This window comes from Phycodurus eques, chromosome 17 (genome assembly GCF_024500275.1).
Source record: "Phycodurus eques isolate BA_2022a chromosome 17, UOR_Pequ_1.1, whole genome shotgun sequence".
Taxonomy (NCBI): Eukaryota; Metazoa; Chordata; class Actinopteri; order Syngnathiformes; family Syngnathidae; genus Phycodurus; species Phycodurus eques.
In genome coordinates this window covers 2,585,616-2,610,550 of record NC_084541.1, presented here as the reverse complement: position 1 = coordinate 2,610,550, position 24,935 = coordinate 2,585,616, and the positions used below count along the sequence as shown (strand labels likewise).

General features: G+C 41.0%; 1 protein-coding gene across 1 annotated transcript in view; it reads left to right on the top strand.

Moving 5' to 3' along the window:
* Positions 1-24,113, top strand: part of cxadr (CXADR Ig-like cell adhesion molecule) — a 51,396-nt gene extending 27,283 nt beyond the window's left edge. Inside the window, exons 2-7 of the mRNA XM_061702965.1 lie at positions 1,391-1,560; positions 11,139-11,343; positions 18,175-18,330; positions 18,442-18,564; positions 20,139-20,277; positions 21,906-24,113. Of these exons, the coding sequence (XP_061558949.1) occupies positions 1,391-1,560; positions 11,139-11,343; positions 18,175-18,330; positions 18,442-18,564; positions 20,139-20,277; positions 21,906-22,185 (1,073 nt within the window). The 3' untranslated portion in view covers positions 22,186-24,113. The remainder of the gene's footprint in view (positions 1-1,390; positions 1,561-11,138; positions 11,344-18,174; positions 18,331-18,441; positions 18,565-20,138; positions 20,278-21,905) is intronic.
* Positions 24,114-24,935: the final 822 nt, after the last annotated feature.

Genomic DNA, 24,935 nt, shown 5'->3' with positions numbered 1-24,935 from the left:
ACGTCAGTGCCTGTGACTGTACACTTGTGCGGTGTATTTTAATTCAGTTGTGTAAATATGGCCCAATTGCAGCTTGAAATTGAGCTGATGGTTGTGAAATGAGGCAGAGAGCGCAACCTGTAGCTGCCGCTGTTCATACCCACAGGGCAAGGATCCTTGGACCTTATGTTATGCAATAGTCTCTAGTATTTCAATAACTAAAAAAAAAAAAAAAAAAAAAAGAACTCTTCTCAAGAGGAATTATTTCAGTCATAATTACATTTGCATTTTTGATATGCTGAGAGTCACCTTGACCTTGCGCATGCTGTGCTATGTAAATGTGAATGAAAACAACCAACAGCGCTGCCTGCTGCCACGCTGAGGCACCCACATACCCTTGTGTCTGTCACATTAATAAAACAGACGTAGTGGTTCAATAGCTTGGGAGAAGGTGTTGCAAGTATAGAGTTTTAAAGGATGCTGATTGCCACAGTGCAAACTAGATCTGCTTATGTCTCCTAATTATTGAGAACCGTCCAGAAAGAATATGCAAATTTTGCTGTTAATGAAGCGCTCACAGTTGCACTGTTTGGCTCCTGTTGCAATTACTTTAATTGCCTTCGCAAGCTAGTCAGCCCCATGTCTTTGTGTAAGAGCGCAATAAGATAGAAATGCGACTTGAATTGATACGTTGTTTTGTTTATAATCCTTCAGTAAAGCTAAAGAAGAAATACTCTTTTAATCTGCAGGAAATTTAACTGACATCTCTCCATGTTTTCTCTTTGACATTGTGTTTGTTACACCTTCAGCGCACTTCAGCAGTGACATATGGTGGTGGTTTCATTTTTTTAAGCCCCCACTGGCTGACTCAAAGGTGGATGTTATCGGATGGATTTTAATGTGTTGAGACAGCATGTGACAACTCCATTCTCTATGCACCCTTCCTTACTGGCATTTAAATCCCTTATTGAATGGAGAATATTAGCCCAGTTGATGTCCCCAGGAAATTATGCTTATTCGTTCTAAGAATAAATGCTTACGAGTCTTCTCAGTCTGAAAAAGGCGACATGCATTGGTTATCAACCTTCTCTCCGTGAAGCTATGCGCTACTCTATTACTGTGTTTTTCACTGTGTGTTTTACATTATGCATATTTTAAGAGGTACTTCGCTGCTACAACTGGATGTAGCCATAGTTATTTTATGAGTGCAACATTCATTGAACCAAAACATTTGACAGCTTACCGGTCTTCATTTTTTTGTCTGCCGTCCAACTCAGTGCAGATTTCTTCAGTGACAAAAAGTTATTGCAGACAACTAATTTTGCTCCAGTTAAAATAGTTTACAATCATGTGCTGCCATTGCACTGTATACAATTTTTGACACTCATTCTCCGTTTGTGTTGCCGTACAGGATCGACCGTTGGATTGGAGATAACATCCACAGGGCTGACATCTATTGAGAAAGCCAGTGGCGAAAGCGTAAAACTGGTTTGCATGTTCAATTTAAGCCCTGTGGATTCTGGCCCGCTGGATATTGAATGGAGCCTGCTCTCCTCTGACAACCAGAAGGAAGACAAAGTGGTATGTGTAAACCTTTCCCCCAAACCTGGACATTAGTTGTTTTAGAGCTTTTGAACAAGAAACATTGGGTTTCTATTTTTGTGCGATTGTTGTTTTTCTATCATTTTTTTAACGTTTTTATTTGTATTTGTATTTATTTTTAAAAAATATTATTATTATTATTTTGTATAATTATTATTATTATTACAGTCCAACATGAGCTTCTGTAGTTGGTTTGCTACTGCACATTTTCATCAACGAGACACGCAGACAAAATGTTTGTAGGAGCTGAAATATACAGTCTGAAGAAAGCACCCTTCAAACCTGAGAAAGCTTAAGCAGTTTGCGCCCAAGAAGTGGGCCAAAATACCTGTCCAGAAATGGTTTGATTGCAGTGACTGCCTCAAAAGGGCTGTCCAACAAAATATTACGTTCAAGGTACCATTATTTCATGAGTTTTTTTTTTTTTTTTTTAAATAATTCTGTCAGACCACACAAAAAAGCAATACCTGATTATTTTTAATTTTTAAAAAAAATTCTGTAGTTTTGTTTATTAGAACGTTTTTCAGCTTCAAGCTTTTTCAGTGACTATCTTAGGTTTTTCTTCCTTTAACTGGAGGTCATCAATAATGTTATCACATGTGCACCTCACAAAGTGAAATAAGCACTGTAGGTGTGATTTTTATTGCCAGTGTGTGTGTTTTGGCGTCTATTTGCCGTGCCCACATGGTTTATTAAACAAGAGATAAAATGTAATGCAGGCCAAACACGAGTTGTGTATTTTTATAAGGGCTTTCAATATATGCAGTATGTATGAGTGCATGTAATTTGAGCCACATTCATTTCCAGTGAGTTTATTCTCTCACCTTTTTCTTTGTCTTGCACACACAGTAGGAGTGATTGAGGGTCTTTTTATTCCAGCCAGTGTCTTTCCTTTCCAGCATGGCACTCAGCCACATAAAGGGAAAACTACACAACTCCAGGCCTCCAATGGATCCTGACATACCGTCAAGGCTGTTAGAGCCATAGAAAACAGTTTTGTTCCTGTTCCGCATATTGTTGTGGTCTTCTATTATTGCTTTACTGTGACACCTCACAGCTCTCACAAAGCTTTCTCATCATTCTCTATATTTTGTCTTGTGGCCGATAGCTCGTTTGTATGTGCTGCAAAAAAGTTACTTTTCCCTCGCCATTTGTTAGCAGTATGACACAATTATTTCATAACCGATCTCTTTTTGAAACGTACACTGTATGGGTGAATCACCTGCGATGGAAAGCCAAAGCTTATGATTAAAGTGCTTAGTCTCAGAGTTTGGGGAAATCGAGTGGTAACTCCTCTTCAACTGTGTGTCGGCATTGCAAATCCTGGATAAATAAATGTGAAACAACAAATAGATCATCCCTTTGTTGTATGATTCATTTATATTGCTAAAACTTTTCAGATATTTTGAATTGGTTAAAAACAGATTTGTTTTCCTTGACCCATCAAATTTCACTCACCACTAATGCTCCTTCTGGTATATCCCTTAACCTATATGAGTTCATTCACATTGTAAACTCTATCATAAGCAATATGTTAATACCAAAGGCCTATTAAAACATGCTTAAATGTTCAGGTAGATTTGACCAAACTGCTTGGACAAAGGCTACCAGGTCAGTTCTGAAAATAAGAATAAAGTGTATGAATCACGGCCAGAAGGCTATTGCACGCTAGACTTTTTGAAGTCGACTATAATATGATGAAAGTCGAGTCAACGTTGATTAATCCAGGACGGTTATTTATATATATTTTTTTTAGCACAGTACAGCGGTCCTAGCCTTTTTTGCACCACGGACCAATTTCACGTAAAGACATTTCGATGGACAGGCATAGAAACAAATGAAAACAAATGATGAACAATACAACTCGCCATTACACTGAATGTAGTTGTTATAATTTGGGGGAGCCTGCGCATGTTTCTCTTTCGCTCTCATCTTGCCTTCCATAGCATAGCGTGTTTTAAGACCTCATCATAGCAAGGCTCTAAGAAAAATTAAGCATTTCTTTGTTTAACTGTTTCTATTTCACTTGCGCTTTTATTGTATTTGAGGATAGTCTTGCATTTTTGCAAGTGAAAGTGCTACCTGTCTTGTTTTTGGTCAAATATTTCCACAAGCTTGTAGCATGCCATACTGCGACGTGTTATGACATAGTGTCGTTGTAAACCCACACGAATTGTGATGTTGGTGCGTGTTGGATGATGAATAAAGTTCTCGTTAGCACACAGTTGTTGTCCGTGCATTATTGAACATAACATTTTGGTGACGAAGATGGAGCTGGCTTTGCGCCGCTGCCTTCGTTTCTTGCCGCCAGTCTCATGGTCCCGCTGGTATGAATATTTTAAGACCAGAAGCAATTAGAATAGCCAAAGCTAGCGAGGCTAACCCTTATTCTCACCCACAAACAGCTTCTTTTTGTACTCTCGGATCAGCGCAGTATGAAGACCGTATCGCCTTGTTGGCTGGACATTTCGCTGCTCCAAAGAGCATCATAGTCCAGCAGTGGCACCAGACAGATGAGTCAAAGGTCCTCTGTAAATTAGCCATTTGGAAGATGAGCTGCCAAAAACCTGATGAGCGATTAGTCAACTTCAAGCTTTGAACGTCGATGCGGAGGAGTAAAGTCAACTCTTCGACTAGTCGACTAATCGGTTCAACAACTCCTAAAAGCTTCATAAACATAGTCTAACTTGTTGAGTTGAAACCACCACGTTTAAACGGTTGTGCCCCTGATTGAGTTCACAATGCTCTAAACCTAAGCAAATAGGAATTTTGTGCTATGTGGCCTTTGTGCTCCAATTTAACAACACATCTGGTTGAAGAGTGTAGCCCTTTGAAAATATAATATCCTTATACCTCTATGTTCTCTGGCAGCAGGAATATTGGCTTGTACAAAGGTTAAAGCTGTAGGATGCATGATTTGAATTCTGTGACATCTTTAAATTACCATATGATTTAATCTTCCCAGTGTGATGTGTGATTCAGATGGTTGCAAATATACTTCATACCAGTGAAGCATATTTTTCAGCTGTTTAGTTCCCAGTGTTGTCAGGAATGATCCCCCCCTTCATCCGACATAACCCACATATCATCAAGGTCTTTTGGTGGGTGGTGAAGCGTAGTTAACGCATGTAGCTTTGTTGGGCTTGAACGAGAGATGCCAGGCATGCTTTCAGTAGCACCCATGTGCATTTCAGCTCTTCTTGCCAGCCTACAGAATAAATGGAAAACGGTTGGCAATGACTGGTTAACACCTGTGAGAATAACAAGGAGAACAGTTGTGGGGGTGGGAAGCATGACAAGAGGGCGATTATCTCAGAAAAAATGACTTCCTTGCATGACTATATTCGACAAACAAGGTTTTTACATTTTAGCAAAGTATGTCTTTTTATAGCTTCTTTTTAAATTTGATTAAAGCTTGTAAAATATTCTCAAGTATCGCTGCTTTCCATTGAACAGTACCACTTCTGTTTGAAAACCAGGCCACATTAACCATGGCAGTTGAAACGAAATGCGCTAACAAACAACAATGGGGGAAACCAAGTTCTCCTTCATTTCGTTTTTTGGTGCGACAGTGACTTTTAGGTTTTGGCATGTTAAGGAGACCATAACTGCTGTAGCAAAATGGAGGCTGTATTTTACCACTGCTTTCAAACCCATTATTTCTGTCATATTGTAATGTTTGTTTGACCTGACTGATTAGAATACATGACCTGACAAGAGAATATTTTTTAAGATACTCTCTATTCAGTACACAAGTATATACAGTAAATAAACAAGTCATTTAAATTGACACAGTGCTCCATCTTGTGATTGGATAAGTTTTTTAAAACTCTCTGATCAGTGGTCGGCCCCAAAAATCCTGATCGTGTAAAGCCTAGTAGCTAACAGGAGACACCAATGTGTAATATCCTCCCAACATGCAAACGAATTATGTTGATGTAACTACAGGTGGCATTTAAACAGATTAGACTGCTGACTTAATGGACTGTTAGCAACATGGCTTCTTTACCTTGCATGAATAAGGATAAGTTTGATAATTGTTTGCTTATATTTCTTTTTTACCTCAACGCTGTCAGTTATGAGATGCCTGACTGATTTTTATTGCTCCTCTGACAATGACAATAAAGTTATATTCAATTGTATTTTGTTCTATAAAGTGCTTGAGTCGTGCCTTTAAAGTCGACTCAATTTTAGGTCTAGAACATTCATCTTGTCGCCCTCTCTTTAATGGTTTTTGGATTTTCTTTCCAGTTAAGAGGAAACTCTTACCTTGCTCACATTTTCTGCTGTCACTACAGCCTTCGTCAGAGCTGTCACTGCTTCCTGGTGTGTTGTGTCTTTTAAAACAGCTGGTCGGGTCAGGAGACCTTCAAAATAGAGTTCCCCGACCCGATCAAGTCTGCGCTTCAACCCCCCGCCGCCGCCGCTGAAGACTGGTGTCCCAGGTGTGGGGGAGCATGAATGCTCCCTCATCCCTGTTCATGGTGTTGCTTCCATGCTTCTGTATTTCTGTTGACTCTTTCATCCACTGTTTGTATTTATTGGTTTCTGAGCAGATGATCTTCCCATTTTCCCAGTCCATGATGTGGTTACCGTAATTTCGCACGCATAATGCACATTTTTGTCCCTCAAAAATTTGCCAAAAGTCAATAGTGCGCATTATATATACTTATAGGGGAAAATGAAAAAAACTTTCACATTTTATAAATGTATGCTGCCATCTAGAGGTTATGAAAAAGCTGTACATGTTCATTCCAATATGCCACCGCCACTTAGAGGTTATGAGAAAGGTGTAAACTTTCATTCTAGTATGCCACCGCCACCCAGAGTTTATGAAAAAGATGTAGCCTACACTTCCATTCCATTATGACGGGTACGTATGACTCAATATATGTAGAGTTGTGCTCATAAATGTACATAGCCTGGCAGAATTTGTGAAATATTTTTTTTTTTTTTTAAAATACGACTGATGACTGAACACCAACCATCATTAATTTCTTCATGGTTATGTTTTGTTTCATGATAATGCTTTTCTGAAATGCTTAACAGTTTAATTTGAAACACATTAAAATTAAATGTGTTTCGCCTGGCCCTTCATGTTTTCTGTAAAGAATTGTACCCATCTTACAAATTCTGCCTGGGTAATCAAATATATGAGCACAACTGTGTTTTTTCTTTCTCATTTACTAAATAAAAGTAGGGCTGTGAATTTCAAAATACGTTTAGTCAAAATAAGTGCTTCAGAATAATACTTTGTAAAAACTAACAAAATACAGATAATACTTTTTGATCATATGGGTAGAACCAAAATTGGGGATGCGTAATATACATGGGTGTGCATTATATACGAGAAATTACGGCAGTCCTCCTGCAGTAATCTGTTATGGCTGAATTTATTTATTATATTTATTTTTCTTGTTCTGCTGTCTGTCTTTGTGTCAGAAACTGACACAAAGACTGTTAGTAAGGTAACCGATTCCTCTTAAACGGAAATAAAAAATTATCTGAACAAAAAGAAGTGCTGGCAAGGTGGGTGAGTGGTTAGCACATCTGCCTCACATTTCTGAGGACCGGGGTTCAAATCCCGGCCCCGCCTGTGCTGAGTTTGCATGTTCTCCGCGTGCCTGGGTGGGTTTTCTCCGGGCACTACGGTTTCCTCCCACATCCCAAAAACATGTGTGGTAGGTTGATTGAAGACTCTAAATTGCCTGTAGGTGTGAGTGTGAGTGCGAATGGTTGTTTGTTTCTATGTGCCCTGCGATCGGCTGGCGACCGGTTCAGCGTGTACCCCGCCTCCCCCCCAAAGATAGCTGAGATGAGCTCCAGCACCCCGCGACCCTAGTGAGGATAAGCGGTAAAAGAAAATGGATGAATGGATGAACAAAAGAAATCCAAAAACCCTTTAAATAGAAAATTTTGCTCCATTTGTTGTTAACATGTATTTCACCAATAAAAAAAAAAAGAAGAGACGACAATACAATAAACTTGACAAAAACTTGAAACTTGACTTACTGGCAGTACCAATTAACAGGAAAACGGCTTTCATTTCACCCCCCATTCTATTCATTCCACTGTAAAACGCAATAAGTCAGACAACTCTCTGTCCACCAATCAATGGACAGCAGTGTGTTTTGCAAGACCCTACCCAAACGTACTACTCATACAAAAAGTGTGGCGGTTCGGATTATTTGCAACGCTTTACAATGGGTTGTCTGTTTTGAAATTGGCACCCAGCGCATGCTCCATGTCATCCAAGTTTTCTGGTTATTTCTTTGCCATTATTACAGCATAACACATAGGCTTGACTTTTATACTATATCATTTAGAGCCATGTTAAGTGGTTTTGTGTTGACAAGAGTTTTCTGATATAGTCTTCAGATAAAGGGAAAGGGAAAAGGTTATATATTGGAATCGTTACATTTTGCTTTCACCAGGGAATAACATTACAGAACTCAGTTTTACATTACAGTCGCTCAGTTTGGGAAAATTAGTCTTGTGCGTGTATTCCAGCCTTTGACCTTTTGATTTGCCTCTTAAATGTTTAGCCCCTCTTCCTTTTTCCTCACCAAGCAACGATATCACCTTATATTTTCACATGCCTATTGAAACCACACCTTTTTAAAAATATTTTTTAACCTCTGCAGCACGAGATGACCACAGAAAAAGTCCTGTTGGGTGGTGATTCTATCTTTGTTTCCTGTGTGTTATGCGCATAAGTGCCATGGTGCTCCTCTGTCCATTGCCGCCCCACCAGCTTGTCTTGTCATGTGCTTTTCATTTTCATTTCCCAATGCTCTTTATAGGAATTCATCATTCTCAAGGTCAGTGTTGTTCAATTTTTTTTTTTTTTTTTTTTTTTTTTTTTTTTATTCAGCTAGAGGTGTGTAAAAACACTCCCATCTGTGCACCTGTAAGTATTTGTGTCTGGCTGAGCTTGGGGCCATTTCATTTCCTCTCTTCTGTGGTCTCATCTCACATATTGCTGTTATTACTGCCCACATTTTGTTCCCCAGTGATAGTTGAAGCATTTAATTCCCTTCCCCTGAGGACCTGGTGGAATTTTAATAGATTTACCTGTTTAGGTAATATGTACAAGATGAGCACTCTCCCCCAGACACATGCACACACGGTTCCATACTAGCAGATCCACAAACTATTCATCGGTTAGAAATGGGTCAAACTGGAGCGTCATTGACTTGTTTTCCTCTATACTTCCTCTGGGGGTTTTGACTGCACCAATAACTTCACTATTCTCTCTCTCATGCCATGTTTAGTTTTTCCTTCTCTCCACCCTGGGGTATTGCTGTGAATATGTCTGGTGCTTATCATGGCAGAGAAAAGCCAGTTGTTGTCTCACCCAGTGGAGTTGTGACAGAAAATGTTCCAGGCTACAAGCCTTCTTTTTGGCTCCACCTGGCCTTCATTTCTCTGAATCTTTTCAGAGTGTGGGTGTGTTTGCTTAGGAGGATGGGGGAGTGGACATAATTGTGGTCTCCTGTCCTCTGTTAACACAGCAGGTGTTGATTTGACTCCATACTGGCCGCTTTGTTTGTTCCACTTTGGTCCCAGTATGGCAGACTGAAGGACACTGTGAGGAAAAAAGAGCTTACTTTTACTCCTCCTGGATATCATTCTCAATTCACTGACCACCTAATTCTCGACATTGTGCAATAAATCAATGATGCATGTTAACATAATACTATATACACTGTTTATATGACTATCCATACTTGTACCTCTCAATTTGTACTCATTGTTCACATTTGACTTTCATTGTGCAATATTATCTAGTCATATGCATATCGCTGGCGCCGGGGCCGAAACCTGCTGTGTCAAAATTTGGTCAATTTCATATTTTTGTACAAATCGATACTATTGGTCTGTCCCCACGTGGGTGTGATTTTTACAAATTATTGACGAATCTAGAGTGTTGAAAATGACTTGCTCTCTTTGATGATGCAATGTTAATGGCCGTTTTTTGTTTTTCTTAAGTGGTGGTTATGGAGATGCGAGGTGTCCGCCCAACGCAAATGATATGCATGTTAAAAATCTCATAGCCTACATATTGGGTGTATTATAAATCGTCATTGTATCGTTATAATCACTGTTAATAATACTATACTTCCCACTTTTCATCAATATTACTGTAGCTTAGCTATGTGTTACTTTCCACATAGCAACATGCAACATCTTTTTTTCTTCTTGCTTAGATTAGATTTAAAATAATAATTCCACCTCAATGCTGCAATTATTTGTTCCTACTTTATTGGGTGTTTCTATATTATTATTACAAGTGTATAAATGTGTCAATATTGCTTCTGTGACAACTTAATTTCCCCGTCTGTCTGTCGGTCTATCATCTGTCTCTCTGTTCAAATGCAAGTTTTGTGTGATATAAAAACACCAAAGATCATTTAAAAACATTTTTCTATCCAGCCAGCCATCCATCCAATCAATCAATCTACACAACTGCCACCATTTAAAGTGTCCAGAATCCACCCCAAATGAATTTTTTTTGTTGCTTGCTTTTGAGCAGAAACAAGAAGGTTTTGTGCTAACACTGACTGATATTTGGAACCGTCCATAATTCCCTTGACTAAGGCTCCAGTTCCAGCTGACAAAAAAACAGCCTCAAAGCATGACACTGCCACCACCTTGCTTCACTGTAGGTACGGTGTTCTTTTGGTGATGAGCAGTGTTGTGTTTTTGTCAAACAGTAACTTTTGGAATTAGAGCCCAACAAAATCCCACATACATTTGGGAGATTTTAGTTTTTTTTTTTTTTTTTTTTTTGCAAAATGTAGCAGGGCTTGGATGATTTTCTTTGTCAGATAAGGCTTCTGTTTTACCACTCTAGCCCAGACATATGAAGAAGACTCCACATGTACTAAACAAGCCAGTCCTTGCCAGAAATTCCTACAGCTTTTTCAATGTTGCTGTGGGCCTCTTGGCAGTCTCTCTGACCAATGTTCTTCTCGTCTTTTCATCAATTTTGGAGGGATGTCCAGTTTTCTTGATAATGTCACTGTTGCCATACTGTCTCCGCTCCCTGTCTTCACGGTTTTCCAAGGTATATTTAATGCCTTGGAAATTCATTTGTACCCTTCTCCTGACTGATAGCTTTTGACAATGACAGCCCTCTGATGCTGTGGAAGTTCTCTGCGCACCCTGGCTTGATGCGACTCCAAAAATGTTAAGAAAAGCATACTACAACAGCTGAACTTGCACTTTAAATGGTGTCTGATGACTGCCATTTAACATGAGTTTGAATGTTTTTGGTTAATTCTGAACACAGACACGTCCCCAGAGGATGTTAACACTTGTGCAACCACACTATCCAAGTTTTTGTATTATTACGTCCCCTCTCAAAAAAGGTTTTGAAATCATTTATCTTGATCATTTGAACAGGGGTGTGTAGACTTTTATCTATCCCACTGTATATGTTTGCATTTAAAAAGTACATTTTAACAATTACAAAAATAATTTTTTTTTCTACATTTCACCTGAATAAATGGATATTCCGAATTAACTAACATCTTCATCTCCTCTATTCCCAGGTGATCCTGTACTCGGGTGACAGGGCCTACGAGGACTACTATGCCCCCATGAAGGGTAGAGTTCACTTCAACTCTGCTGACCCCAAAAACGGCGACGCCTCCATCAACCTGACAGACCTGAAGTCATCGGACTCTGGCACCTACCAGTGTAAAGTGAAGAAGGCTCCTGGCATTCGCAGCAGAAAGATGCTGCTGATTGTCATGGGTGAGTGAAGCAAAAGCAAAAAAGATAGCCACCGAAGGTACCTTCAACATTTCTTTTGCTCACCGGGCACGGCCCCTCCTCTACATGCAGTAGAAATGTTCCAAGTCACACGCTCTTTGCCTCGCTTGGCTGTTTTGATTTAATCCCTCCTAAAATTGAGAACATACCCTTCCCAGAGGCTTTAAACCATTGACCTCCTCGCGCTACAATTCTGTTCACCCACGCTGATTGTCAAAAGTGATAATCTTTTACCTCAATATTGAGGTCATTATTTACTATCATGTGTATCTGTCTTGAGTAAAACATTTTTTTTTTTTTTTAGATTGAGTTTAGAATGTAACTGTTCATCCAATGTTGAAGTTCATCTGTAATCGACAATATTACTGGTATGACTACATTTGGTATATTTTACACATTCAAATTGTATTGTATTGTTAGTTGTTGTTTGATAAACTATTCATTGCACAGGCTAAAATGACTGACCCATCCCAGATGTATAAGTTAGATGACTCACTCTTTCAGCAAACAAACACGCACATTAGTGTGGCTGGTTGGTTCACTGACCAAATGACGTCAAAAGTGAAACGCCTCCCGAAACTGGCCTGCTACGCATTTTGTGTATGGGGAAAAAGAAACCTACATGCACCACTCTTGTGAGATAAGCTCTGCTTTGTGCCCTTATCGTGGCCATGTTATCTGGGCTTTTTCAATAGGCAGCTTCCAAAAATGGCTGCTGTTTTCCCACGCAAATGTAATTGCACTGCTCCCACCAGTTCACCCAGTACGACCCAGTTCACTTTTGTGCAACGCTACAGCTGACCTCAGAACTGTTGACAAAGTTGTAATGAAGGCTGTTACTGTACACAGACAGTTAATGAGTTTGCTGCGACCGTTTGTATTCATCGCCGAAGCTGTTAAACTACTTTCCAGTAAGTTACAGTAGTTTAGCAAACTAGGGAAGAAATGGTCTTCATTGATGTTTGGGGAAAATTGATTCATATTAACTTTAAGCAGATTCAATTTGATGGATGAACAGATGCCTTGAAACTAGTGATGCATCGAAATTTCGGCTGCCGGAATGTGTTTGCTGAAAAGAGCCCAAAAGTGCATTTTTGGTTTCGGACCCAAAGACTGTTTACACCGAAATAAAACTCCCGAAATAACATGTCTCATGCATAACGTCACCTGTTGATCGCTGACAGCTGCTGCGCGGGTGTGTACACATCAGAGTAGAGAATCCTACTTGAGAATACTATTGATCCAGTAGAGCTTTGCTGACTATCCAGTTGAATTGACATGGGGGTCTCTTTAGAACACACCCTAAACTCACGGTTTGATAGTGCCATAAATCAACCATAAATGTGAAATAAGCGTAAATCTTAAATAACGCATACATTGGGGTAAAGAAGGAGCTAAGCCGAAAGGCGAAGCTCTCAATTTACCGGTCGATCTTCGTTCCTACCCTCACCTATGGTCATGAGCTGTGGGTCGTGACCGAAAGAACGAGATCCCGGATACAAGCTGCCGAAATGAGTTTCCTCCGCAGGGTGTCCGGGCTCTCCCTTAGAGAGAGGGTGAGAAGCTCGGTCATCCGGGAGGATCTCAGAGTAGAGCCGCTGCTCTAGATGAGGTGGCTGGGGCATCTGATTCGGATGCCTCCCGGTCACCTCCCTGGTGAGGTGTTCCGGGCACGTCCCACCGGGAGGAGACCCCGGGGACGACCCAGGACACGCTGGAGAGACTACGTCCTTCGGCTGGCCTGGGAACGCCTCGGGATCCCCCCGGAAGAGCTGGATGAAGTGGCTGGGGAGAGGGAAGTCTGGGCATCCCTGCTAAAGCTACTGCCCCCGCGACCCGACCCGGATAAGCGGTAGAAAATGGATGGATGGATGAACACATACATTCAACAAACTACAAGTAACATAAACAAACATTAATAACAAAGATGACCTTTTTTTACTGTACTCATTCAAATTTGCACATCCCAATGTCATCATGTTTGTGGCTACTAGCCCAAATTCATGATTTAACAAGGGGGGTAATTACTGTTTCACAGAGGACCAGGTAACTTTGAATAGTTTGTTTTTTCTCTTAATTAAATTACGATTTAAAACAGCTTTTTAAGTTCATTTGGGTTATATTTGCAATTGTTTGATGGTTCTAAACATTAAAATGGGGAAGCTATGCAAAAATATAATTTGAGTAGGGGGCCAATATGTTTTTCACAGCACTGTAATTTAAAAAATAAGGAAATTCAGACAAATTGTTCTTGAAGTGAAAATCTATAGGTTGGCAGCTATGCAGTCATAGCCATAAATGCAATTTTACTAATAATTGGCATCATTTTATAATTTATAATTCCGGGTTGTTGCATTCCATTTATTAATTTTTTTTGTATGAAAAGTGCTTGCAAATAAATTTTGCAGCCTTGGAGTTTCCAGTTTCGGTTTTCGGTTTCTGTCAAAAATGTTCATGTCGGTGCATCACTACTTGAAATGTTTCTCATATAGGCTGGTGGTCCTCAGGCTCCGAACTCAAATATTAGGGCAGGTCGAGGAGCAGCTTCAGTGACAGGCTGCTGTCACTGCCCTGCTCCACTGACAGACAGAGGAAATCCTTCCTCCCCCATGCTATGCGGCTTTTTAATTCCACCCTGGAAAGGAAACACCAATATCACATTCCCTCAACTCTGTACTTGTACTGTCGACTTCTTGCACACTGATTACCATGCGCAGTATGCATTAGAATTATGTATTTAAAAAACAAAACAAAAAGGGAAACAACACAGGTAGATATGTTTAATATTTTTCCTCATTTTTAACAACCCGTGCCGCCGTACTTTAATCGTTTTTCTTTGATTATAATGCTTATATATTATAACAAGAAGCCTGGAAATAATATCCAGCGGGCTTTTTACATTTTATTTTATTCATTTGTTTTTTTTATCTACTTTATTTACAGTCCCCTGGATGTTTTTCTTCCCTCCCCCCAAGCTCCAAATTTGCGAATCGATAAGGAATCAAATCGCGAAAATAGAATCTGAATCGTAAAATTCTTATCAGTTCCCACCCGTATTTAAAACTTTGTTGATTTGAAAGGGTCCTGCAACAAACTTGCTTACTTCCTGTTTTGAATTCTATGGCAACCCTTTTTGACAGCCCAGAATTATTCTGCGAAATCTTGGGACATGACTGTATGCACAACTGCAGATTTACTCAAGTTCAGTATTTGGGAGACTTTAGGGGTGTTTATTTCTTGAAAATTTTAGTTGAACTCTGAATTGTACAACCTCAGGGGAAATTAACTTTCGTGTTTCTACTGCATTTAGTTTCACAATATATTGTTCCTGAAGCAGTACAACAGCATTCAAGGTCATTATGGTAATTGTGAGCTTGAAGAGTCTTCATTTTTAGAAACACATTTACTATTGCAATATTCTGGTATGGAATTTGCAGTGCTTACTTCGTCAGTGCTTCTGGTCTGCCATTGGATTTAGTTAGATGCTGTGGCAGAAAATCCCAGCTAACAGACTCTTTGTGACCCAGCTATGATCATGGTTAATATGCTGACATCTCAAGCTATCGTGTGTGTGTGTGTGTGTGAGTGTGAGTGAGAGGGAAATAGCTGGAGCTACGTATCTGACAGGTTGCTAGCTATTGACGCCAGGGCCAGGGATGTTCTTAGCAAAGATGCATTGACAAGGAGAAGCGAGGACAAGTTGCTGCCTGCTCTGCATTTTACCTTTAAATTGATCTTGTCGCAGTGTGGCTCGTGCCAGGAACACAAACACACGGCTATACTAATATATACAGCAGGCCAGGTGTTGCTTTGCCCTGTCATGTACACTGCTATGTTCAGGAATACACACATGCTGACAACAATTGAGCACACTGTGTAATGTCTTCAGCTACTTTACAGGCGGTAGCATCCATTGTGTTCTCCTTAGCTTGTAGCTGGACATTGTAGTTGAAGAGTATCCACCTGCAGCTCTTTGTTTTCTCTGATGCCGCCTCCTCTACACTGTACAGCAGCGCATCAGGAAAGTATTCACAGCGCTTCACCTTTTCCACATTTTCCAAAATGGATGAAATGATTCCCCCCCCCCCCCCACCCCCTCTTAAAATTGTAGTCTCCCCTCCCTAATCACATACGAAATCACCTGTACATAAGTATTCACAGCCTTTTCCATGAAAGGATGTTTGTGAATGTTTCTTGTGATCATCTTTGAGATGTTTCTACAGCTTAATTGGAGTCCACCTGTGGTAAATTCAGTTGATTGGACATGCTTTATAAAGGTCTGTATAAGGTGACACAGTTAGCAGTGTCAGAGCACAAAACAAACCAAACCAAACCAAGCATGACATAAAAGAAATCGTCTGTAAACCTCAGAGACAGGATTATTTCGATGCACAGACGTGGGGAAGGGTGCAGGGAGAAAAAATCTGCTGCTTTGATGCTCCCAATGAGCACATTGGCTTTTCATCATTGAAGATCTGAACCACCAAGAGTCTTTCTTAGAGCTGCCCACATGTCTAAACTATGAAAGAAGACTAAACTAAGCTATGGAGAAGGGCTTTAGTCAGGTGACCTAATGGTCATTATGTCAGAGCTTCAGCGTTCCTTTGTGAAAACATGAGTACTTTCCAGAAGGACGACCAGCTCTGCAGCAATCTATCAATCAGGTCTGCATGGTATTGTGGCCAGACAGAAGCCACTCCTTAGGAAAAGGTATGTTAGCCTGTCTGGAGTTCGCCCAAAGGCACCTCCAAGACTCTCAGACCACGAGTAACAAAATTCTCTGGTATGATAAAACCAAGATTGACCTCTTTGGCGTGAATGCAAAAGACATCTTGTTTGGTGAAACCAGGCACCAGTCATCTCCTGGCCAATACCATCCCAACAGTGAAGCAAAACACTCCCACAGCATGATGCTGCTGGGAATGTTTTTCAGCGGCAGGAACTGGGAGAGGATTGAGGGAAAGATGACTGCAACAATGTACAGAGACATCCTGGATAAAACCTTGACCTTAGACTCGGGCAACGGTTCATCTTTCAGCAGGACAATGACCCTAAGCACACAGCCAAGGTATCAAAGGAGTGGCTTCAGGACAACTCTGAATGTCCTTGAGTGGCTCAGCCAGAATCCAATCCAATTCATCAGCTGTGGAGAGATCTGAAAATGGCTGTGCATCGACGCTCCCCATGCAAACTAATGGAGCGTGAGAAGTACTGCAAAGAGGAATGGGCAAAACCGCCCAAAGAGAGCTGTGCCAAACTTGTAACATCATATTCAAAAAGACTTCAGGTTGTAATTGCAGCCAAAGTTGCTTCAACTGAGTATTGAGCAAAGCCAACGCCTACTTAAGTCGTGTACATGTGATTTCTTAGTTTCTTATTTTCAATAAATTTGGAGGGGGGTGTTGTACTGTATGTATACTTTTGTGGGGGGGAAATGTATTCATTACTTTTTAAATAAGGCTTACTACTACTACGACTAAATGTTGAAAAAGTGAAGTGCTGTGAATACTTTCCAGATGTTTCATATCCAGCCGTTAAACCCAACATTTGGGAAAAGTAAACTGTTATTGATTTGCTCTACCTGGCTTCTGTTTATTTTTTAACTATTCAATAATAGCCCTTTGAAGTCCTGACAACCATGTGGATCTTTTTTAATTTATTTTATTATTATTATTATTATTTTGCTTACGCATCCCACACGATAGCCTTGAGCAACTCATAAATCCGAGCTCATTATTCATTTTACAGAGCCAGGTTAGCTTTGTGACGATGCTCTTTTATTGCTGCACGCCCCCCCCCCCCCCCCCCCCCCCCAGCCGCTCTCACCTTCTCCTTTAACCTCATCTTTCAAACAAATAAATCTACTCGTTGGGACCGCATTCCTAATGTGAGATATGCTGTGTGTTACAACCCTTTGACGCATCCACTCTCACCCTTTAAAAGATGTGTTCTGAATGTCATCGCTCGCTGACATTTACTGTGTGTAGTCTATGTGTGTGTGTGTGTGTGTGTGTGTGTGTGTGTGTGTGTAGGTAGGTACAACACAACAGCAGCAAGAGCAGCCAGATAGGCATAGCTCAGCCTTGGCCCCCTCACACTACCATCTGTCCATCAGTGCTCGCTTATTTATTTCCCTTTGCTCTGATCTAATGTGTGTTTATAATGTTACTATGAGCACTCAAGCACTATCAGTCTACTGTTAATCCTGGCAGCGAGGCTCCACCCTTCCGCTTGGCACCTGGTTCTCATCTGGAGAGTCCCATTTCATGCTCTCGTTGAACCCATTACAACACCATGATGTCAGAGAATACTGGACAGGCTTGGATCGTGGCCCTCATGTGCTGTTTCGCTCTCCCTTTCGCTCCCCACCCCCAAAGCCTGGCTGACAGTGTGTCTGGGTTTCACCGGACTTGGTCTGCTTTTAATTTGGAGCGGTGTTTGTTTTTGAATTCCCCCCCCCCCCATCTCATCTCCTGCCAACACTCTTGACCGACCGAGGAGTGTTTGCACACATTCTCCTTTAAGATGGAAACGCTGTGCCTCTATCCTAAACTGAAGTGTAGGCACACGTGTGTTTGTTTGTCCAATGTCAAACGGCTCCTTTCTTCATCACCATTATCCTGAGTGACATCTCCTGTAATGACAACAGCTGTATCAATTACTCTGATTACGACTTTCATTATGCTGATGACTGCTGCTTTGACTGAGGGAACAAATCAACTTACTGTAAGAATGCATTATTCAGGCACACGCAAGTTAGCCAATTTACAAGTTTTAGTGATTTATTTTTTTTTACTTCGCTTTCCCCCATAGTGAAGCCATCCAAGCCCAGGTGCTATGCTGAAGGACTCACACAGGAGGGTAAAGACGTTGTCCTAAGGTGTGCTTCAAACGAGGGCACCAAACCCATGCAATACAGCTGGGAGAAGACCAGTGACGGAAAGGTGCTGCCTGCTTCCGCTGTGATGGGTAATGCTTTTGTGACTAAAGCCATCCAACCAATAGAAACTCCATTTACTCAGTTTAGCTTCCTGTTACGGCTGTCTTTCTGGAATTGTATGTCATTTGCCCTTGCTACAGACCCAATGGGAGGTACCATAAATGTGAGAAACGCATCTGCCAGCGCATCTGGCACCTACCGCTGCACTGCCACCAACCGGGTCGGGACTGAAGAATGTATACTCTATCTCAATGTCACACCTCGTAAGTATCCAGTATCACCCATAGTTTTATATGGTGTCATCTGTCTTTTAAAATGGTGGTTAACAATAGAGAAGAATTGCGGTGTTGGCATGGAAATGCTTGTTTCTCTAACTGCATATTAATAGTTTTTTTGTAAGTGTACAAAGTGCCATAGGTCAGTCTTGATAATTACTACATCGACTTAACGTTCGATAAATAAAATGGATACGATAGTTTTTCCGGACTCCAATAATCGTCATTGTTGTGGTGAAACGGCGCGCGGATCAGACAGTTAGCCGACAGAGTTGGACGGCTGTGTCAGTAGCCGCTCATGGAAGGCCGGCAGACCGGTACACTCTTGCCGGTGTTGGCTCTGTCCAATACTCCATAGCCTTGCTCCATGTGTAGCGAGTAGATTCACACAACAGAGACACTTAAGGGAAAGTCAACTGTTTATTGTTTTCGCAAGCCCGCGAGCTAATAGCTAGCCGGCGAGCTAGCGAGTGAAGGAGCTAAACAGCTCGCTCCACCGTGGCGATGTCGTTTAAAACGTCAGTGCTTCGCTCCAAGTTGTTCTGTGTGTGATTCCTCAATTACCACACACAGGAACGTTAACTGTTTATTATGTTCGCTAGCCCGTGAGCTAACGAGCTAAAATGCGCACTACACTGCGTCAAAGTCGGTTAAAACGTCACTGCCTCTCTCCGAGTTGTTGTGTGTGTTGGTTCCTATTTGAAATTCACAGCCCTTTTATTTAGTAAATGAGAAAACACACCGTTGTGCTCATATGTTTGATTACCCAGGCAGAATTTGTAAGATGGGTAGAATTCTTTAAAGAAAACATGAAGGGCCAGTCGAAACACATTTAGTTTTATTTTAAAGGGATTCAAATTAAACTGTCAAGCATTTCAGAAAAGCATTATCATTAAAAAAAAAACATAAACATAAAGAAATTAATGATGGTTGTTGTTCAGTCATCAGTCGTATTAAAAAATAAAATTAAATATAAATACTTTTACAAATTCTGCCTGGGTATGTAAATTTACGAGCACACCTGTACAGATTATGCAGTCATACGTACCCCTGTCATATTGGAATGAAAGTGTAGGCTACCCCTTTGTCAGGGCTTCTAGGTGGCGCTGGCATATTAGAATGAAAGTGTCCACCTTTCTCATAACCTCTAGGTGGCAGTGGTATATTGGAATGAAGGTGTACCACTTTTTCATAACTATCAGATGGTGGCATACATTTATAAAATGGGAACGTTTTTTTTTTTTCCATTTTCCCCTATACCTATGTATAATGCACACCATTGATATTTGACTTTTTTTGGGGGGGGTGCATTATACACAAGAATTTACGGTATATGTAAGTGAGTGAGTTTCTACCCCATAGTTGTGTAGTGTCTTTAAAGTCTTTTAAGATTTACTATTGTGGTGCTATTGCTGAAGAAATTATATAGAATAGACGAAAGCTCAGTGTTTTAGAATGAACCCAATAACATAAAAATGTCCTATTAATATCTTGATTAACTAAGAACACAGTTCCTTTTTCTTAATCAAACCCTTTGAAATCTTTCTCTCCTTTGAGCACAGCTCCCAATACTGCTGGCATCATTGCAGGAGCCATAATTGCTGTACTGCTGATCCTCATCATTATTGCCATCATACTCTTCTGCTGTTGCCGTGCCCGACACAGGAAGAAGTATGAGAAGGAAATCTGCAATGAGATAAGGTACCCACACTTTCATATGGGATTTGGCTCACTGGTAAGGATAAAGAATTAATAGATAATCTCATATATTGCTATAGTCTGTAAAACTGCAGATGAGGGGGGGGGGGGGAATACATGCTAAAAATGTAAATGCATATCTGATCCGAAATATAAATCTCAGCGATTAAATGGAATTTAATGTCTTCAATCTAGTATAACATTAAATATGCAAAAGCTTCCGATGCAAATGTGTTGTGAAAATGACAAGGGAACATGAAAGAATGATGAGCAAATATTGGGATAAAGTAAAATGAAAGGAAATATGTGCCATGAAGTGACATAAATCACACACTAACATGACAAACATCATTTGTCATATTACGCGACGAGTAATTTCTTTCCAGTTGTACTACATCCGAAGCAGGCACATATTTCCCTGGTTGGATTTCAGTCTTTATATAGCATCTCCTAATACATAAGGCTTCTGGTCAACACACACAGAAGTACACACTAACACGCTTCCACCCACCATGAAAATGTTATTTTTTTTTCTCCATCAGCAGTTTTCTTTCTTTCTTTTTTTTTTTTTTTTTTTTAACCACTCCTCAAATAAACAGCTGTGGTAATCAGTTTAAAAGCTTTGTTTGCTCGGTGGTTCCTGTGTCATGTCTGCCCCCCCCTCACACACATACACACACACACACACTCACCGTCCACCTCTCCATCCGGTCCTCGGGCTCTGTGCAACCAGCGAGCTTACTATCACGCTGCTGCGGACTGAATCTGTCTAAGACCACAATGTGACACTGCTCACGCTGTAGGACAAAGAGGATTAGTAGACCACTGGTCCTGTCTAGAACACACAGGCGCACATTTGCTGAAACACCACCCCATGATGCAATGGAAAACACAAGCTCTGGCCCCTCCGGCTCTGTTTGGTCGAGCATTTAACTGGATTAATGCTGCTTATTAGCTGTTAATGTGGCTGCAGAGGCAGGAGAGGGCATTGTTGAATTTGGTTGCTCGCCTCATAGTCCACAGGCTATTATAGTCAGCACGGCTAAGCAGTGCAGACGTTGCCCCCCAACCAAATGTACTCATCAACTAATTATTTAATCAATGATTTGTTCTTTTGTCTCAAATGAGTCAAGCTGTGGTGTTCTTGAAATGACCCATCTGCTTGAGTCTTCGTTGTTGTCCTTATTATGAAAGTAGATCTATCTGCGGTGCACACCTAGCAGCGGTGTCAAACTCATTTTCATTGCGGACGCATAAGCATTATGGTTGCTGTTGATTGTCTTTGTGGAAAACTAACTAAACGTTATTTAAGATTTCTCTTAATATATAGATTGTCCATCAGATTATTCTACTGCTTGTCCAGTTTGTGGTCACACAGCGTGTTCTTCACAAAAAATGTAATAAAATCGTCCAAAAGATGTTCGATAATGCCGAACTGAGGAAAAAAAAAAAATGTATGTACATTGATATTAATACATGTTAAATGTGTCACTTAAATATTAAATGCCTCCTAACAAAAGAACAAAACCTCACCGCTGCTTTATATCACATTGTCATTTTCTCCGATGAGAAAAATTGTTTGTCGACTTGTTTCATTGTTTTCAATGCTCCGCTGAATTGTTCCCCCTCAGAGAGGACGTGCCGCCTCCCAAGAGTCGCGTTTCAACAGCGCGCAGTTTCACCGTGGGCAGCCAGCGCTCCTCTCTGGGCTCCATGTCACCTTCCAACCTGCACGAGTACGCCCTCAAGCCCCAGTACGACAAGATTCCCTCGTCGGAAGAAGACCGACCCCCGAGCCACACGCCTTTGCCCCCGCCGACCGCTCCCAGGATGGCGGGGCCCAACCTCAGTCGCATGGGTGCCATCCCCGTCATGATCCCTGCCCAGAACAGGGACGGCTCAATCGTTTAACGTGGCCTCCTCTTGCGAAGGGACTGTACAACAAAGGGGAGGGAAGAGATGAAGGGAGCGGGTCAAAAACCACTGAAGATAAAGCTGGCGCTTGCCTGACTTGCTCTTGCATACAAATGAGAACTTGCTCCTCCAATGAAGACCTGACTGCTGTGGTGCTGAGAAGAGAATTGAATTTTACTGAAATCACACCAGAGCACATAGACTTTTTGGAATCAATCACAATTTAGAAACATTTATGAATTTGACTTCCTGGACTTTCTCGCTGAAACATGAACTGTAGCACAGTGGTCAATATAGAAATGTATTGTGTGAGGATGGATTTTTTTAATTTTAATTTTATTTTTATTCCCCCGACCCCCATAATATAGTTGTCCCTTGATTTAAACATACTGTATGTTCAGAAAAGATCCGGGAGCGTCTGCGCATCATTATGAGTGCGTGTGTGTGTATATCGAACGTGTGTCTGTGTGGATAAATGAACAGTTCAGCCCGACAGGATTCATACGCTGGCCAAATTTATTTGGAGAATGGGATCTTCTGGCTGTAAATGACAAGGATTTGACAAAATACGCGTAAAGATCAATTTTGTACAACAATGGAAATGAAAATGTTTAATAGCTCTACCGCAACTTGCAGGCTTTTGGCTCATTTTTGTGTAATTTCCAGCCAAAAGATAACAAGTTCTTGGGTGTGAATAATTTTGGGATTAACTGTTGTATGTACAGTATGTATGTCTGAATTCGTAAAATGTATAGCACATTTTTGTTTTGTTTTTCACAATTTCTTGACTTTTTTTGGTTTTTGTTTTAGCAAAAGAGTCTTTACTAGCTTCCGGCTAACTTTCAATTAAAATGATGACTAAATGAGATACTATGAGCTTTGGAAAATTACAAACACTAATACAAAGGATCCCAGTCCGTTCTAGGTTACTATGTTTTTTTGTTGTTGTTTTTTTAAATGGCCGATCTGAAAAGGGAAGGGTCGCAATTGGCTCTCGGTGAGTGGGGGTTCAAGCGTCGTTACTGTGTGATTGGTTGGATTACTGCGTCTTGAACAAGCTTAAAAAACAATACTGTTTTCAGCCCCCCTCAACACAAGCACACACACACATTTACCTCCTCCAGAACCTTCAGAGAAGGGGGGAGGTGGACAACGAGGTTCACTGAGCAATTAGCTTTGAATGTGTTTGATGACCAAAGGACCCTAACCCCTCTGGCCAGCAGCACACACACACACACACACACACACGCACACACACTGTGTGTATTAGCAGACCGGTCTTCATTTATCATCTGTTGCAGTAGCAGCCCCCCCAATCTGTGTAATCCTCCTTATGCGCAGTTTCATTCCAAAGAGCGAGGGTCTTGATTAACCTTCTCGCCACGCTCAATATGTAACCAGTCATGGCTTCTGTAGCGTGAATTGAGCTATTTTAATGAAGCATGCGCACCCTCGGAACGCTCACCGCTAAGAGAGGAAAACCCGTGGTAAGATTACAGCAGGATTTGTATCCACTTTGGTTTAAGCCCACATGCAACAATATATATGAATGCCAGATGAATATAAGTGGCCGTTCTGGTAGGAAAGTTGGAATGCTTAAGAGGGCAAATAGTTTACTTTCTGCTCCAGAGCCTTATTGTGTTCCTTCTTTTAAGAACCTTCTGCTTTGCACAGCCCTGACAGCCGGCTTCTGTTGTGCCTTGTTGTCCCAGTTGTAGCACATCCACACCACTGTGGTCACTTACGTGTACTAGCATCGTCCTCAACGGCCGCTGTGGTCCACAATATAATATTCTCTCCACCGCTAATGCTGCTCAAGTGTAGCATTTCTAATGTCCACTCTGTGCATACAACATTAAACAGGTTTCTCATTTTTACTTTCCCAAATGTGTTTTTATTGTATTTTTTTTTTTTTTTTTTAAGTGTTTCCCCCCCCCCCCCCCCCCCCCACCTGTTGTGTATTTTGCAAAGTATTTGTCTAATCCCAATTGTATGAGTGACGCTCTGCTGTGCTTGACGAATCGGTATAGTGCAAATGTGCGCGAGTGTATTGTGAGGGCATTTTGCAGTCTGATTGCGGCGCCATGTAGGATTCTAGTTTCAGCTGCTGACAAACTATGGAAGTCTTAGTGGGTAGTCATGTTACTGTCCCTACGCTTTCATGACAACTAATATTAACAATATTAACTGTAGGGTTTTTGTAATCGGCGTACTCATATTGTATGAAGATCTCCGTTTGAGTTTCGCACTCTGTATGAAAACCAATTATCCATTTTTGTGTGTATTTTTGTGCTGTATTTTTTTAATAAATAAAGTCCTCCAGACACACGCAAAAAAAAAAAAAAAAAACCTGAAGAGCTTTGTTGAATGTTTGCACGCAGAACCGGCAGCACTTGTGTGCTTAATTTCTCAAGGCACGTGCGCGACAGTGTGTCGGCCTTCCGCAGGTTCATTCTAACCACTGAGTGAATTCCACTTCCAGACGCTAGGTGAGGTACTGAATGACTAATTCATCAATGGCGGGACAGGCTTCTTTTAACGGTCCCCACTCAGCTTCCGCGTAAATACACTATAGATTCTGTTTGCCAACCGCCGCAGTCAAGCCAGCCACTCAATATGTCTATTATTGATTCTTTGTCAGTCACCTGCTGCAAGTGGAAGTCTGGCTGTTTGTTTTTGCTGTTGGCTTCACTTTTTTCTTTCCAATTACAGCGTATTTGCTCGGTTAATTAATGCACTGGCTAATT